Here is a 16,413-nt window from a genome sequence, read left to right as displayed (position 1 = left end):
GAAGAGGGAGCTCATGGTACTATCTGCATTAAATTACTGGAAATAAAAGACCAAATAAACAGATGGTTACCAGGAGTTTTGATCGCGTCTAAAATTGAAAATGTAATTCTTAGGGAAATTTCCAAAGCTATATCCACTTCAGGGTAACTGTGCCTAAGTCTTTGGGTCAGAAAACATGACTAGGATGCTAGCTTTTAATAAACTTCATGGCGAAGGTGATATTTTCATTCCTTAGCTTGTGAAAGTATAAAGTACACAGAAAAGGGATCAAAACCCCATGATAAGCCTACAGCATAGTACTTATGTCATGTTCATGGGATTGCACAGGTGTGTAAACACCTTTCCTTCTCACATGTTTCCATAGAGGAAGTCAAGAACCACAGACCGTACAGTGTACTCTGCGTGGCAAAGTGTCATTTGCTATATCTTGTAACTAGTAGCATATAATAAAATAAGACAGAGCACTAGAAAGCGTAATCACAATGAAGCAAAGCTACTTTTCTTTGCTTGTAATTTTTTATCTATTTTTATTTATTTATTTTCTATTGTATCTATTTACTCATTAATTTATTTGCTTGGATTTTCATATTTGTGATATCTTGCTAATCTACGTAATTACGCATCAGGATATGGGACAATCAGAGCCAAAGAAAGAACTGTGTTTGTCTCTCACTCCATAGTGTTAGCTCAGAGATATTAAACAGTTTTGCCAAACTGTTTGCCAAAAGGATGCACGTACTACATTACTAGTATCTTAATGTATGGTAACACCACAAAAGACGTTTTCACTTCTAACTTGAGAAGTGCAAAATTTTATCAAATGTACTAAAACTAATAGAATTCACTCTTATTTAAGAAGCAAAACAAATAAAACTGAAGGGAGATAGATTTTACTCCATGTGCTTTTTGAAGAAACAGGATAATCAGGAACTCTGAATTACCCTCTAAAAAAGATTGCCTCCCCGGCGTTATATTTAAGTCCATCAATATCACAGCGTGCAGGAGTGAAAGGGACGGGCGCAGGAATAGGAACTCCCGTGCCTGCGTCCTGCTCGACACCCACGCCCCGTGAACAACGCTTTTTCGTGGCAAGATGAACAGCATCACCTGACAGCTGGGCGCTGCCCACGCCCTGCACCGCGGACAGACCCCGGACCGTGCAGGGGGTGGATGCTGAGCTCTCAGACCCACCACGACAAGGAGATGCCACCTAGAGCCGGGATTTCTCTCCCTTTCGCTGCGCCGCGATACCTCGCCGCCGTCGGGAGGAGACGTGACTTCAGGTCATCGCACAAACCTCTTTCCAGTGGTCCAGCTCCTGACTTTTAAACCATCCTCCCTGCGGTTCGTGTTACCTATCTGTTGCTACCTAGATCGAGACGGGCACGCATTTAACTCTCAGGATCAAGCAAAGAAGCGGCACCGGCATCCCCCGCCTGCACTGACCCGGGACCCGCATCCCTCCGCCCCCTCTCCTCCGCCCCTCCGGGACCCCACCAGGGACCCCCGCAGCGAGGCTGGCAGAGGTCAGTGCATCCTTCCTTCCCTTCCAAAGCGCTCGGCCCCGTCGGGAAGGGGGGAGATGTTTTGCTTTTTGGGGAGCATCCCAAAGACAGCGGCTCCCCTGAGAGCAGGAGTCCGGCGGTCCGATCCGGCCGCCGCCCCCGCCGCCTCTCCGCGGCGCCCAGAGGCCCAGAGGCGCCGCGGAGGGGCGGCGGCGGGATCAGACCGCTGGGTTCTCAGGTGACCATTCTGTCACCTTGGGGTTGTCACTTTGGGGGAGTCCGAGGCTGGATGCTGACCCCACATGGCGCCCATTGGTGCGGGAGGAGGGAAGTGGCAGCCGGTGGGGGACCATCCCCACTTTGGGTGGATGATGGGACCCTCTGCCACTGGCTGAGCCCTCGATGATGTCCCCTTGCTCCCGGCAGGGCGGCGGCAGGCAGCATATGTGAGACCTTGGTGGCTGGATGTGCTGGAGGAGACAGGCTTGAAGAGCAGGGGTCTCGCCTTTTTTCTCCCACTTCCAAGTCGTCTCCACCACCAGTGGACCTGGCCACCCTCTCCTGTGGCCATGGAGAATTCCTCCCTCCCTGAGACCAATTCCTCATGTGCGGGTGGGCCCATGGACTGCCCCGGAAGAGGGGATGGGGGGCTGAATATGTCCAGTCCCCCACTGAACCCCAGCTTCTACATCACGGTGCCCGTCATCTACTCATTCATCTGTGCTGTGGGGCTGACAGGCAACACTGCTGTCATCTATGTAATCCTCAAAGCCCCAAAGATGAAAACAGTCACCAACATCTTCATCCTCAACCTGGCCATTGCTGATGAGCTCTTTACATTAGTGTTACCCATCAACATTGCTGACTACCTGCTGCTGCAGTGGCCCTTTGGAGAGTTCATGTGCAAGCTCATCATCTCCATAGACCAGTATAACACCTTCTCCAGCATTTACTTCCTCACCGTCATGAGCATTGACCGCTACCTGGTTGTGGTGGCCACCACCAAGTCCAGGAAGATGTCCTACCGCACCTACCGAGCAGCCAAGATTGTGAGCCTGTGTGTCTGGTCCTTCGTCACAGTCATCATCCTGCCCTTCACTGTCTTTGCTAAGATACACAAGGAGCAGGGGCGCTCCCAGTGCGTTTTCGTGTTCCCCCACCCTGAGAGCATGTGGTGGAAAGGCAGCCGGATCTACACGCTTATTTTAGGCTTTGCCATCCCAGTGTCCACCATCTGCATCCTTTACACCACCATGCTGTGCAGATTGAGACGTGTGCACCTCCATAGCAATGCAAAGGCCCTGGACAAAGCCAAAAAAAAAGTTACGCTGATGGTTGTTGTCATCTTGGCTGTGTGCTTGTTCTGCTGGACGCCCTATCACCTTAGCACAGTGGTGGCCCTCACCACAGACATCCCACAAACTCCTCTTATCATTGGGATTTCTTACTTCATCACTAGCTTGAGTTATGCCAACAGCTGCTTCAACCCTTTCCTGTATGCTTTTCTGGATGACAGTTTCCGGAGGAGCTTTCGCAAACTGATAGATTGCAAAAACACCTCATAGAGCCAACCCTCTGTCCCCTCTTGTGTCCCTCTCACTGGGATCTGCTCTTCCTGGGTGACTCCGGCCCAGACAGTGCTTTCTCTCCAGCCTCCCTGTGACAACCCACAGGGCTTCAGATTGTCTCACCAGCCAAGACACAAACTGGGACAGATGGAACTTTCTCAGCCTTCCCGCACTCATTTCCTCAGCACTGCTCTCAATCCCTTGCCCTGATTTTTAGTTGTTTTTTTTTAATCCTTTCTCTCTAATGTGCTTTCTATCCTAGGTTTGTAGCTCACAGAGCTGCAGATCCATTTTCCCTTTTTAAAGATATCGCTTTGTGAACTCAAGCTGCGTGACTGTCTCTACTGGTGATTCATAAAGCCCAATAAAGGTGTGTTATTGAGTGTCTTGCTTAATGATTCCTCAGCCTCTTTCATATCCACAGGACCTGCTTACCCAAAGTCTTGCAAACTTAGCAATACTGAAAAAGGCATAGCTCCAAAAGATAAGGAATAAACCAAGGTATTGAGCTCATTTCATTTCACGGGGGACTGAGATAAGGTAGACAAAATCTGTGATAACAGACAAGAGAGACCTCAGTCTGGCTTTAAGGAAGATCAAACCCTCACTAGTGAATAAAATATAGAGATGTGGGTCTGGAGCCACTTGCTGTGGAAAATATCTTTACAGTGTGCTTGGTAGCTGTAGTTTGTAAAATTTGCAGCTTTTGTTTGCATCAGAAGTGGTGTTTACTTTTTTCTTCATCATATGTTTATGGGCAATCTTCCTGCACATAAAGGTATTTTATATTTTTTGGTCCTAGAAAACAGAATTGGAAGGTATTTTCAGAACAATTTAGCCTTTAAGAGTTTGAAAAGGACTTGCTGAAATGTGGGGAATATTCTGACTTCTTCCCTACAAATCATAGATAACATATGCAGTGGTTAGGTTACTTTAACAGTCTCTTACATACTTGTGCCCTGCTTGCTGGTGAGATTTATTAATATTTCTCTTAAGGAGAACAAAGAAAGTAAAAAAAAAAAAACAAACACAAAACCAGACCCAAAAGATTATCTTAATTTTATCTGAAGGAGGGGGGAAAGGATAAATAAAAGTTTCACTAGAATTCATGTGTCCAAACATTGCATGAGGAGGTTTTCTCCTCTTCTCTCCTCTTTTAGCCCTCTAAGGAAAACTGAAAAAATGTGGAAGACTGGGAAAATAATTGCAGTCACTTAACATTTCTCATCTTAATGATCTTCCTTGTTCTTCCCCGCAGTAGATGCTCAATCAGCGTAACACAAGTTTTGTTATATATTTCCCCCTCCACTGAATACAGAGAGATAGGGAAATGTGGCTAAGGAATTGCATTTCCACTTACACAGGAAAAGACGATGAGTTTCAGGAGGTGCATAGGGATTCGTGTGGCACATGCTCAGGTTTGCAGGTGCCTCCTGAGAGCCCTTGCACCAGGTCCCTTCCCACTGCTGCAGTCTAACGTTCTGCCATAGGCATGTGGAAAGTTTCTTTTGCTAAATCCTTTTGAAAAGACTCCAAATAAAAATTTTACTTGCAGATTTTAGCAATTATACAAACCCTGGTACATTTTAATGCCGTATAACTGGGTTGATGGTTAAATCATTTCTCCTTATCAGCCATTAATATCCTCTGAGACAGTTAATGCTAATTTCAACACCCAGTCTAGCTGTCATGGAAATGGAAAGATTCCTTTGGGGGACAATGGTGTCTAATTCTGCTTCATTGGAGGGTGTATGAGTGACTCCCATCAGACACAGAAGCTGGCCTTTGAAAGACCAAGCCCAAAAGATATGGAGTACCCATTTCCACACAACATACAAAAGCATGCTGCAGGAACTGGTGTCCCTTGCTTCATCTTTCTTCCTGAAACAAAAGGGAATTAACTTTTCCCACCAGCTGCCTGTTGTTTCAGCTGGGCTTGTAAATTGTAACGATGCCTCTCCGTGTTCAGTCACTTGCTGTAGAGAAAGATCTGTGTGTCTCAGCATGTTCTTGTTGGATGTGCTTTCTGGCATGTTACTCTGTATGGGCCAAGTAGCAAAAGCTGTCTTCATTTAGGCTGCTAATCTGTATACATACACCACCGTTCTTGTATCCTTGAGCCATCATGTCCACAGCAACATTACTTGTATAAAGACTGCATGCAGTTTTAAACGTAAACATTATTCTCAGAAAAGACATTTTCAAGATTGCTGTACTCCTGTTAGTTGCTGATCCTTCCCTGAAGACTGAAGAATGCCTGCAAAATACGGTTCTCTGTCAGTCGCCTTAGAGAGTGGCACAGATTTGAGCATGGCTCCTGATAGCGACCATCTGAACATTTTGATCAAGCTGCTATGCAGTTACATTTGTCTCATCACCTGTCGGGGCTTCTATTTACCCCAGAAATGTTATTGAGACTTTATTATGCTTCTGCAAAACCTAGCCTGTGCCTATACATCAAATGCATCTCTGAGATACTCGATTGATATTAACAGTAGGTTATAAGAACACTCTGATTTGTATTTCAGTTTTATCTAATTTTGAATACCAAAATTTTAACTGTTCCTGAAGAAAATAATCTGGTTCAAGATTTTTTAAAAAAACAACAAACAGACCAAAAACTTTCTAATCTAGATCAATGTAAAGAGATTTCTTTAAAATCTTCCTATTTCTTAGGAAATAGGAAAACTTTTTAAAGTATGCCTTTCCCCGTACTCAGTATCCTTTTGTCTTCCCCATTCTCAATTCCTGTTGTTCATAGGAGAAAATATGGGAAATGCTATCCATTAACAAATTTCACTTTGAAGTATCTTATGCTGCTTGTCTTTTTTGTGTCAGAAACATAAACATTCAAACAGAACATCGCCTGTAATAAACACAATCATTCCCTAAATTCCTTCTCATTCTGAAGCCACATCTTACCTGTTGTTCATCTCATTAGGATGAATATCTGAGAAGAATTCAGTGTTTCCCAAAATGTCTGGAGTTTTCCCATGGTTGTTAATCACAGAATAGGCTGAGATTTGAGCGACAGCTCAGCTCTGACACAAGTGCTCAGCTCAAACTCATGCATTGGGCAGGACTCCTCTTGCATGGCTGTGCTGTCTTCAGTGTCCGTGACATGTCTGGGAGGTGGGACTGGAGCCTGTCCTGCTGCAGGCGTTGCAGATGGGCATCTGCTTGGAGGAGGAAGCTGAGCCTGGACAGCCTGGGGAGGGTGTTGAATGGTAAGTAAGGCTCCCTCTGATCTTGCAGAACTTCAGCAGTAAAACAGGCAATATGTATTTTTTCTTACATTGTACACCCTTTTTGTTCAAGAAAGAGAACATTCCAGGCGAGCCCAAATGTCACCAAAACCAGCCCTCAGCAGGAGAGGGAGAGGTAGGATCTTCAACACTGCTGGTCAGCAAGGATGGCCTGGTGCTCTGTAGAAGCTAAACTTCAGCTCCCAGAGCAGCAATAGAGGATAATATCTCAACAAATTTGCTCCCCTTAAACTTTTCTACTTCCATTCCAGAGGAAGGATTTATGCTCCTGTTCAGTCCATGCTTAACCAGCTATAATGAATGAGACGGTATAGTTGCTGTAAGGAAGTATTTTAAATACATGAAAATGAGTAAAATAAAAATAAATCCATTTTCCTCACAGTACAACTGTAATCTGCACCTGATATTGCAGATGTTAGGTACGGAGTTCCATAAGGAAAGTAGAGAAAATAGAAAAACAGGTTATATCATGAAATATAATAGAATCCAGTTCATTTTGTCGTGAAGTTGGGGCACAGCTGCAGGTATCCATGCATAAGTAGAGCCAGTCCCACAGAGGCATCCTCTGGCTACTTGTGCTTCATCCTCACCCTCCGTTTGTATCACCCTGACTGGTGTTAAATGCAGCATTTTAAACCGTTGGCCGCTGCCTAAAAGCGTGCAGCAAATTTTTTGTGTGTGTGATTTTTTACAGGAGCAAGATGGAAGGAGTAGACAGGGTTGTATTCTCAGGACTGTGGTTAATTAGAGTACCAGGAGGATACACCTGTATAATACCAGGTGCCTTGCTCTCCGGAGAGCTGGGATGGGCAAAGTTCTGGGGGCCAGAAGGGTCTGAGCCTCTGAGACAGCAGGAGCACAAAGGAGGGCAAACAGGCAGCGATGCGTCTGGCACGCAGAGCTCCACCAACAGCTTCAAGCATGGAGCCCACACACTCTGTTGGCAGGGGCCTAATCTACAGACACTTCAATAACTGTTAATAGGCAGCTCCTTCTCACTGGGTTGATTTTTTGAGTAATTGGTAGCTTAATGAATGATTAAACCAATTTTTTTTAAAGGTACTGCTGTCCATTGCCCACGTGAATGTAAGGGAATAAATAATTAAACTGGTGCAAAAAGGCTTTAGTAAAATATCAGAATCACAAATCAGTTTTGAAATCAAAGCACATGGCACTCCATAAAAGACTGACTCACAAGCAGTGCATCTACATTAGTACTTTAGTTTGCTTCAGGAGGGCATTTTTAAGCCTGTTTTCCAGTCTTAGTTATCATTTACTGCCTCAGACATAAGAAGAACAAGAACACACCCAAGGCACTGCAAAGGCTAATAGGGACTCAGTCCTCAGGACCAGACTAGTGTCAGTCTGAAGCAAAGAAATCACAAAATGTAAGTAGAGTGTCCATGAGAAGCTCAGCTGTTTTCTTCTGCAGATTTGTTTCTATTATACCCTATGACCTGTAAGCTAGAGATAGTCAAAGTATTATCGCTCACCCTGGCAACAGGCAGCCCACATGGAAATTGAGAAAAGAAGCCAGCCAGTACAGGCCATAAAACTAATCAGGTACAACATCTAAAGCTGATCAGCAGGAAAATATAACCCATTTTAAACTATGAAAAATACAAAGTAGTCATAAATTTAACACAGCAGCACACACAGCAAAACTTCATGAAGAAAGGTAGATATGTGCCATGCAAGTGATTGCAAATGTGTGATCAGCACTTGAAAACATATGGCATCCATAAGTTCCTTTGCATCCTTTTTATCCAGACATGGCAATGTGGGTGAGCAAAGGGAACCCTCAGTGTCCAGGGCCCTGTGACAACCGTCATCCAGCCCCATGGGTGTCAGGTGAGATACAACAGGTCACTCTGCATCCAGATGGTTTCATCAGCAGTATGAGCTTGCCTTTCATCTGCGAGGTACATACCTCGACGTAGTCTTGAGACCCACAGGTTTGATATTGTATACTCTTTACCCAGAGCTGGTGTGACTACAGTATGGTCTCATAAGCCAAGGCAAGAGAGAACAGTGTCATCTCTTCAGTATAAGTGGGTATTTACCTTTCCCACAAAAAAACAATGCCTCCAGCTTGTCAACACCAAATCTTCTCAGTACCTTGGCTTCTGACACATGTGCATTGCTTTTCATGAACATCTCCCTGTACTCTATTTATAGCAAGCTATAGAGATCCAGAGAGTAACACTCCCTGAAGTCAGGAGTAGCGTCTACAGGAACCAGGCAGAAGTACAGGGGAGTACTTAGTGGCAGAGAAGAATCCTACCATGTCAGGCTGAAGTGATCCCTGTGTTTGTCTCCAGGAAGGGAAGAGCCTGAGCTCTGTCTATGTTAACACCAAGTTCAATAAGAACAGATATGTTCTTATGACTGGCGTTAAGATCCCAGAGTCAAGGCTTTGTGTATTTCAGGAGTTTCTACCCTGGACTAAAGGGTGGTAAGGGGGGATAATCAGAAGATTTACTTCAAAAGCATTTTCCTGGCCAAACTGAGGTGCTGGCATCCCCCATAGCATCACAGAATTTCACAATCCAGCTTCAAGAAGTTCTCACTGTGAGCAGTACTAGGAAATCCAGGATCTGCCCTCTAAGTCCTAGTTCTGAATAGCTGATAACAAGCTGAGTATAAATGTTTAGGGTATATATGTTGATTATAATATATAATTATATAGTACCTAATGGGACATGAAAGGTCATGCAATTCTTTCCTAACTTGCTGTTCAAGCTGCCTGTCATGGGCATAACAAGCTGCACTCTTAGAAACACTCTCTCCATGTGCATGACTGACATGGACAGATTTCTGATCCCTGTAGTACATCTGCATGGTTCCTGCAGGTGTCTTTTGTCAGGCACATCAGGCAAGGAAAATTCCATCCTCAGAAAGAAGCATTTTATTTCATGAAATAATGGTTTGTTCATGTTACCTCTGCAAGCTGAACTAATTCTGTTTAAAATATTTTCCTAATTCTTGGAAGTCTCTTAAGAATCAATTTATTTTATTTCCCTCCTAAGAATGTTTCCAGTTTCTGCTCCTTTTAATCAGCTAAATGATAATTTTTTTCTAATACAACTTTTGAGAACAAGATCTTCCACTGTTTTCTTGTGCTTAATTAAACTAGGTATTCCCATTTCTAAAGCAGATTAATACCTTATTTTTAGATCAAATATTTTTAGAAACATTTTTTTTTTTTCTGTAGAGACTTCCTCTTAAATGAAGAATGCATTGAGTTTTGTCTAGTTATATTGGAGCAGATGGAGTTTTCCTCAGTGAGTTCAGAAATTCTGGAATTTTCGGAGTCTGGAAATACATAAAATTGCCTTTTCCAGAGACCATTCCTGTGAGGCCCCAGGAATTTCGACTATAATATAGTCGAATATAATTCAATGGAATAACATCCCATCTCTTTCTACTTAAATTAATTGCTAATTAGCCTAAGAGCAAAAAGGATCTGATCTTCACCCAGTGCAGACAGAACATAAAGTAGAAGTTTCCAGACTTCAATTTAACAGACCAACATTTGGTCTAATACTGATGTTGTTGTCTAACACACATAGCACAACATCCAGCTGTCAAACCCCTTGTATGCTCACTTGTGCAATGTAGACAAGTTTTCATTAAAAAAAGCAGCAGATTGTGATTCTTTTTCCCGTTCTAGTAAGCAGCTGCTTACATGAGCAGCCCAGTCATGCCAAGGAAATGATTCCTTAATTAACCCTGTCTGAGGGTTCATTGCTCACCAGTATGAGTAAGGATCCACAGACAAGCCCATTCCAGTCAGAGTGGTCCCCAACCCCGTGAGCTTGTCTGGCCTCTTTCTGTTTCAAAGTAGTTCCATTGTGGATGATAGTGAAAGTTTATAACTGTGCTGCTTCACCAACGTAAAGCATGATTGCAATCAAAGGTAACGCTATGCATTTGTATCCCAAGTGAGAGAGAACCACCACCTTCTTTTTCTGCATTACAAAATGAAAAAAATTAAACTTTGCATAAGTTTTATATATTTGCTGTTTTCCCCATCTTCTTCCATACCCATTTTTACGAAATGTGAAGAAAAATCACAATCAACTCCTTGCTAAAACTATGTAATTTAAGGCTCCACAAGTGCTTCCAAAACCTTTTTTCTACTTACAAAACCTTTATACCACCAGAGGGAGTTCAAAGACAACTCATTCAGCAAATGTACTGAGTGGAAACTCGAGTTTCTGCTGTCATGCCCGACACCGAGCATGCATTTTCTATGTAAGGTGTCTTTTCCTCAAAGTTTACGCAGAAGTATAATAAACAGAAGTAGGATATTTAAATAGTTTTAATAAAGGAATAAAACATATATAGAGATGTTTTAAACATATATATATAGGTATGTTTTAAAGATATTTATATATATATGTGTGTGTGTGTGTGTGTATATAGATATATAAATATATATATAAAACAGAGTTTAGGTCAGAATTTTCTAAAGGTGCAAGCCCCAAAGCTGTTTAGCGTTTTTCTGGTTCTTTATAAGCATCCTCTTCAAATGCATAGTACTCAAATACCAAGAGGCGTGATGTCTGGATGCAGCTGAGGGCCCATCTCCTCCTGCACATTCCCATTCCCAGTCAATCAGCCCCGTGGAGAGACTGGTTTGGGGGGAGAACTGGGCAGGTGTCACTGACAGAAAGCAAAGACAGTTGTCAGCGGGCAGAGGCCGCCTTTCCCCCCCACCATTCCCCAAGCCAGGGCAGCCCTGTGGACCCCAAGCTGTCTCTGGGCAAGGACTTGGGTGTCTCTGTACTATGCTTCCCGCTATTTTCATTAGCTGGACTTTTTTCCATTATTTCCCTTTCTCCTGTCCCTGGTTCCTACTGTCCCCAGACTGTATTTAGTGTTTTGGACACTTCCCCCGCCTTTCAGCTTTCAGCCCCTAGATGGCCCTGGTTCTTCACTTGACAAGCCATTACTGTTTTCCTAAACCGGAGTTAGACTTAAAAAATACTCCCGAGAGCTAATTCGAACGCTGTGTTATAGGATATGCCAAAACTAATACAAATGAGCCAGGGGAAACAAGAAAATACTGAGATTTTAATTTTAAACTATATATAAAATGGCATGAATCCATACACATTTAAAAATTTTGGAGATTAGTACTTTTTAACAGGTATTGTTTGAATGGTTGAACAAGGTCTGCTGAAATTGTAGAAGTAGTTTAGTTTAAACTCAGATTAAAACTCCTTTTTGCTCCCAAATTTAAATTGTCGGTTCAGATGCTAGGCAGATCAGTAAGGCAAGAGATTCTCAACAAAAACTCTCAAGTCTTTAAAGAAAAATGGTGATTTTCTTTAAAGGAAATGTGTCCAGAATCTTTTTTTTTTAAGGCGTATATTAAGAAAAAAATCTATATGCTTCTGATAAAAAGCAAGGAGCGTAATCATTTAAATATCTGGCAGAATTTTGGGGAGCTGTAAGTAGTACAATGGTCTTAGATACAGTTAGTATAATTTTAGTATTTGAATAGCCAATAATGTAATCTGTCTTTATAAATTATTACAGGCTCAGATGTTACTACAGTCCCCTTAAATACTGTAATGCATATTTATGTTTCTTATTGAATGGAAGTCCTACAACATGCCTGTGTGGTAGCAGATCCTTTTTCTACAGGGAGAAATCCAGGCTACACTACCTGGCACCTGATGAGTGAGCACTCCTCAGCTCTAGCTCTGAGGTGCATTACTTCTGCATTACATCCTTTCCTACGGAGGCTAAGTCAAATCAGTAGAAAAATGCTGGCATAGTGGAACTGTTGGTTGATTGCTGTTATTTAGAACTGATACTATGCTGGCACTGAGATGCTAACCAGTCTGGGTTATTGTGGTAGACATTTGCCCACCTACAGAAAATGAAAAGCTGCACAAGAGAATTTGCAATCTAAAAGAGACAGACACTGTCTTACTTTCCTGGGGACACTGGTCTCCTGAAAGGCTGAGAGGTGCGTGAATCTGCTCCCCCCCGTGCCTCAGAAGAGGCAACTATTTTCCAAGGTCTACATTTCACTTCTGCATTAAATTCACCTTAAAAATGAATCTGAAAAATTGCACGTGGGCTTTTATGCCTAAGTCACTGAGTCTATGTTACAAAATGGATCTTCAGCTAAAGAAATAGCAAGGCTAATTTCTGGTTGGCATAGTGACATAGCAGCAATATACTATATAAAACTTTCATGTGCTTTATATTAGGTACTTATAGAAGCTATTGTCTTTATATTTGATGGGCCTTACAGTTTGACATTTGTTCTCTGTGATGAGCTAATGCTACCCAAGTATCAGCAAGAGCTAGTGTGATAGATAATTTTTGATTTCTGGTGCTGCAACATGCTATGGGAACTTTGGACAACTAGCTGTGAAAATTTCATATAATGGGAGAAGGCAGCTAGCTATTGTCTTTTGGGGATACCTTGACCAGTTTGAAAAAAACCCCAAACCTATCTTCTAAGCAGCACTGCAGGATTAAATGGAGAAGTTTCAAAAGAGTACAGTAATCTTTCCCTTCTTCTAAGGCTTTGATACTCATCTGATATTCTTTCACACAGGCAATGTGTGGCAAAGAGAATACGAAAATATTAGAAGTCTTCTCAAAAACTGCAGTTCTCAAACACCTTAGAACAAACTTCAACCCTGTTCACAAATTTTTTTAGTGTGATGATGCATTCTGCTGACTCTTTCTTAAACTCCACTAAAATCAAAAAGGCATCAAGAAATGTTATGCAGAGAAATTAGTCCTGGTATAAATAACTTAGAACACAGTTAAATAAACTAGGCGGTTTACTGGTTATACTGGTTGCACATAAATAAACTGGTTATACTACATAGTTAAATTTTTCGTGTTTTGAAGAACTGCTACCATCGAGTCACATTACTGCAGCTAAAAGTATTCAAGAAAAAAAATAATCCATGGTAAAATGCTGAATTTCCAGAACAAATTCACTATTTCAGAATTAACATTCTGGATCAAATCAACTGTCTGTTTTGCCAAGTAGTCTGTTTCCAACAGGTCTTATATTATGTTGCTTGATATGGTGAAGTATAACTGTTTCCAAGGACATTGTTATACTGTGTGTGTGGGCTGGTGGCATACACCACTACCTGTCAGAATTAAAACTGGCAAGGCAGAAATAGAAACCTTTTACAATTATTTTTATTATTTGTACAATGAGAGCATACAGTGGCCCCAGTAGGGTTCTGCTAGGCTGGCCATTCTGCAAAACACTGACTAAAACAGTTTTACTGTGAATAAAATTAAATCTAGTCTCTTTAAGACAAAGTAATAAGTGGACAAAGGAAGAAGTTCTAAAGTATCATAGGGGTAGAAAAAGCAAAGCAAATGCAGGAGTTGCAAAGTTTGATCATCTCCGAAATTGTGGATGAACCTAGATTTCTTTCCAAATGATGGTCTGAAAATTCAGAAGAAAGATTACAGAAGAGAAGAACAGAATAAGTTCTCTAGCAAGCTAGGACAGGTGACCAGATGACCCTACCTGCTGCATGTCAACAGGGCCCCATCCCACTCACCAGTTAGAGCTGCCAGCAGAGGCAATGCTTTCCATCCGTTCACCAACTGATTCAAAGAAGGTGGGTAAGGAAATCACTACAGCAAGGATGAATGCCTATTCTAGCTTACCATAACACCTGAAAGACAAATAAAATGATATATGATGCCATTAGTCACACAATATGTGACTATTCTCAGCACCTGCATGCTACCTTAAATTAACTCTACATCTGTTACAAATAAGTAATGCTACAGGTAGTTAAGGTCGATCTCCCCCACATACTGCTGTGGGGCAGTCCAGGTTCTGGTGCTGTTTCTCAGGTCCAGATGCTGTTCACTGAGGATGTTAGGTCAGGACCTTCTTTTCCTTGTGTAGTTATCTCTGGCCCATCAGCCATACCCCATCTCTCTCTCTTTTCAAGCTCACAGATGCTCTGCAAAACTTGTCTGCCTTGTCAGGGTCTTTATCATGTCCACGTCAGACAGTCAGACTTCACTGTGCTTTCCCTCCAACGTCCTTTTGTCTTCTGAACTGCCTCAATCAAGTTTACGCTACTACTAAAATGGGATCAAGGAAAGCAACATGTTCTTTCTTGTAGTGTCAGCTGTTCTTCTGTTCCTCCCTTGTCTACTTTTAGAAGACTCCAACACTATCTGCACAACAATGCCTCCCACTGATTCTGCAAGGGGAATTTGTCATTTATGATGTGCTGCAAAAGCTTTTAGGAATTGTCATCTACCTACTAAGAAGCACATGTCAGGGGCCATGAAGAAAAGCAAAGCAAGGCAGCAGAAATGCTAATTCTTCAAGGATGGAATAAGAAAATGTGACGTTAATTAAGAACTGCTTCCTTCCCTGTTAAAATGTGTTTGTACTCAGAAAAACATCTTGCAAAAAACTGTTAAAAGAGAATCCAACCCAAAGTTCGCTGAAGTTAACAGGAAGGAGAAGAAGAATGGTTCTCAGATGCTCTGATGCTGGGCATGCTGCACACAGTTTAAGGGACCCAATGCAATTCTCGGACAAGGGTTATGAGCCTTCTTAACATGCAATGATAAAATTACCAGATGCTAGACTTGTGAATATATGTGGCTGAAAATGCACATTATGTTATCTTTAGCAACTGCATGAATAATTAAGTGTTGGTAAAAGACATCTGCCTAATAAAAAGAGAAGTGTTTCTATATAATTTACTACAAGCATAAATACATGCTACCAACTCTCACCTTCCTTGTCCTTAAGAAATCACTACTAAACACTTAAATAAATGAAGCAATTTATAACATTAGATGAGGAAATTATGGACTTAACCATATTATTTTTTTTTACAAAATTGCAGAGAAAAAAGAATCCTATGAACAAAAAAATGTGGCTAAGCACTAAACATTTTAACACTAATCTGTACAAGGAATCAGACAACTGAAATAATTTACTAAACTATATGAAAATCATCCAAATCTTATATAAAACTTCCAACCACTTCCCCACCAACTTTATTGCAATGAATGGGTCTAGCAAGTGTGCTTCCAACACTGTTCATGCTTACAGTTAATTAAATTGTTCTAAAGTTAAATTGCAGAGTTTGCGCTCCATTTTTATTCACTTTCTAACAGAAAATTTAACCAGAAAATATTTTATTAACACGCTGCAGTTACCATTGTTTATAAACAAAAAATCTGATTGTCAGGTTTTATATTTGTATTGCATGTTATATATGCAAAACTGCAGCTGTAATATGCTAAGCAGAAAACTACAGGTAAGAATGACTCTTTTATATATTTAGAACTCTGCTTACAAAAATTAAAAGTAATTGCAGATGCCTGAGAAATATATGCACTGTGTAATTGCAAAGTGCTAGAAGTACAATTATAGACTTTTTACTAAGGTGTAAGCTTTTCATTTTCTTCCCTCTTATTTTAAATATTGCTTCATCTAAGATGATTTATTCCTTTGCTTCCTAACAATTTAATAGGTTTTCCAAAGTAAGGATTTGTTTCACAAGGGAATAAATTCCCAGGAACTGTTTATATGCACTTTCTATATTCAGCAATAAATATATGGAGTGATTTAAAACAAAAAAACTCCACAATTCAGAAAATCACTTGGGTCATCAGTAAAGATCTACACACTTCATAAAAGCTTTCAGTTGAGAAAAGATTAGCCAAGAAATCACAAAACTTCTTACACAATAATATTTTAAACAAAGTAAGTTTCCAAAAACTTCCTAGAGTGCCTTGGTCCTATAAAAATTAAATCAGCCTTGTTCAGTATATTCCATCCTTCAAAACTAAATGTAGTTTGGAAGAAGAAAAACAGGACTTTGAAACCATAAGTGCAAACCTTGGCAACTTTTATCTGGAAGCAGCTACTTCACCACAGCCAGCATAAGGATAATTGGTCTTTCCAGCACTAAGCTTAAGATCAGGAGAAAAAAATCAAGTCTTCAGAGGAATGGGGAGCAACAGGCCAGAATTTGCTTAGGAAGGGTGATGAGCATAGGGAAAAAGCAAGGAGAAAACCCAAAATAGGGG

General features: G+C 41.3%; 1 protein-coding gene across 1 annotated transcript; it reads left to right on the top strand.

Moving 5' to 3' along the window:
* The first annotated feature begins 2,074 nt into the window (after window positions 1–2,074).
* NPBWR1 (neuropeptides B and W receptor 1) lies at window positions 2,075–3,249 on the top strand. The gene has a single exon (XM_009473077.2). It carries the CDS (start codon window positions 2,075–2,077, stop codon window positions 3,068–3,070), a length of 996 nt encoding a protein of 331 aa, XP_009471352.1. The 3' UTR covers window positions 3,071–3,249.
* Window positions 3,250–16,413: the final 13,164 nt, after the last annotated feature.

Source organism: Nipponia nippon, unplaced genomic scaffold (assembly GCF_047370975.1).
Source record: "Nipponia nippon isolate SJK-2023a ecotype South Korea unplaced genomic scaffold, ASM4737097v1 scaffold_1, whole genome shotgun sequence".
Lineage (NCBI taxonomy): Eukaryota > Metazoa > Chordata > Aves > Pelecaniformes > Threskiornithidae > Nipponia > Nipponia nippon.
The sequence above is the reverse complement of the archived record's forward strand: the minus strand, read 5'-3'. Positions and strand labels throughout refer to the sequence as shown.

Coding starts and splice junctions, on each gene's coding strand:
- NPBWR1 (XM_009473077.2), top strand. CDS start 2,075: ATGGAGAATTCCTCCCTCCCTGAGACCAATTCCTCATGTGCGGGTGGG.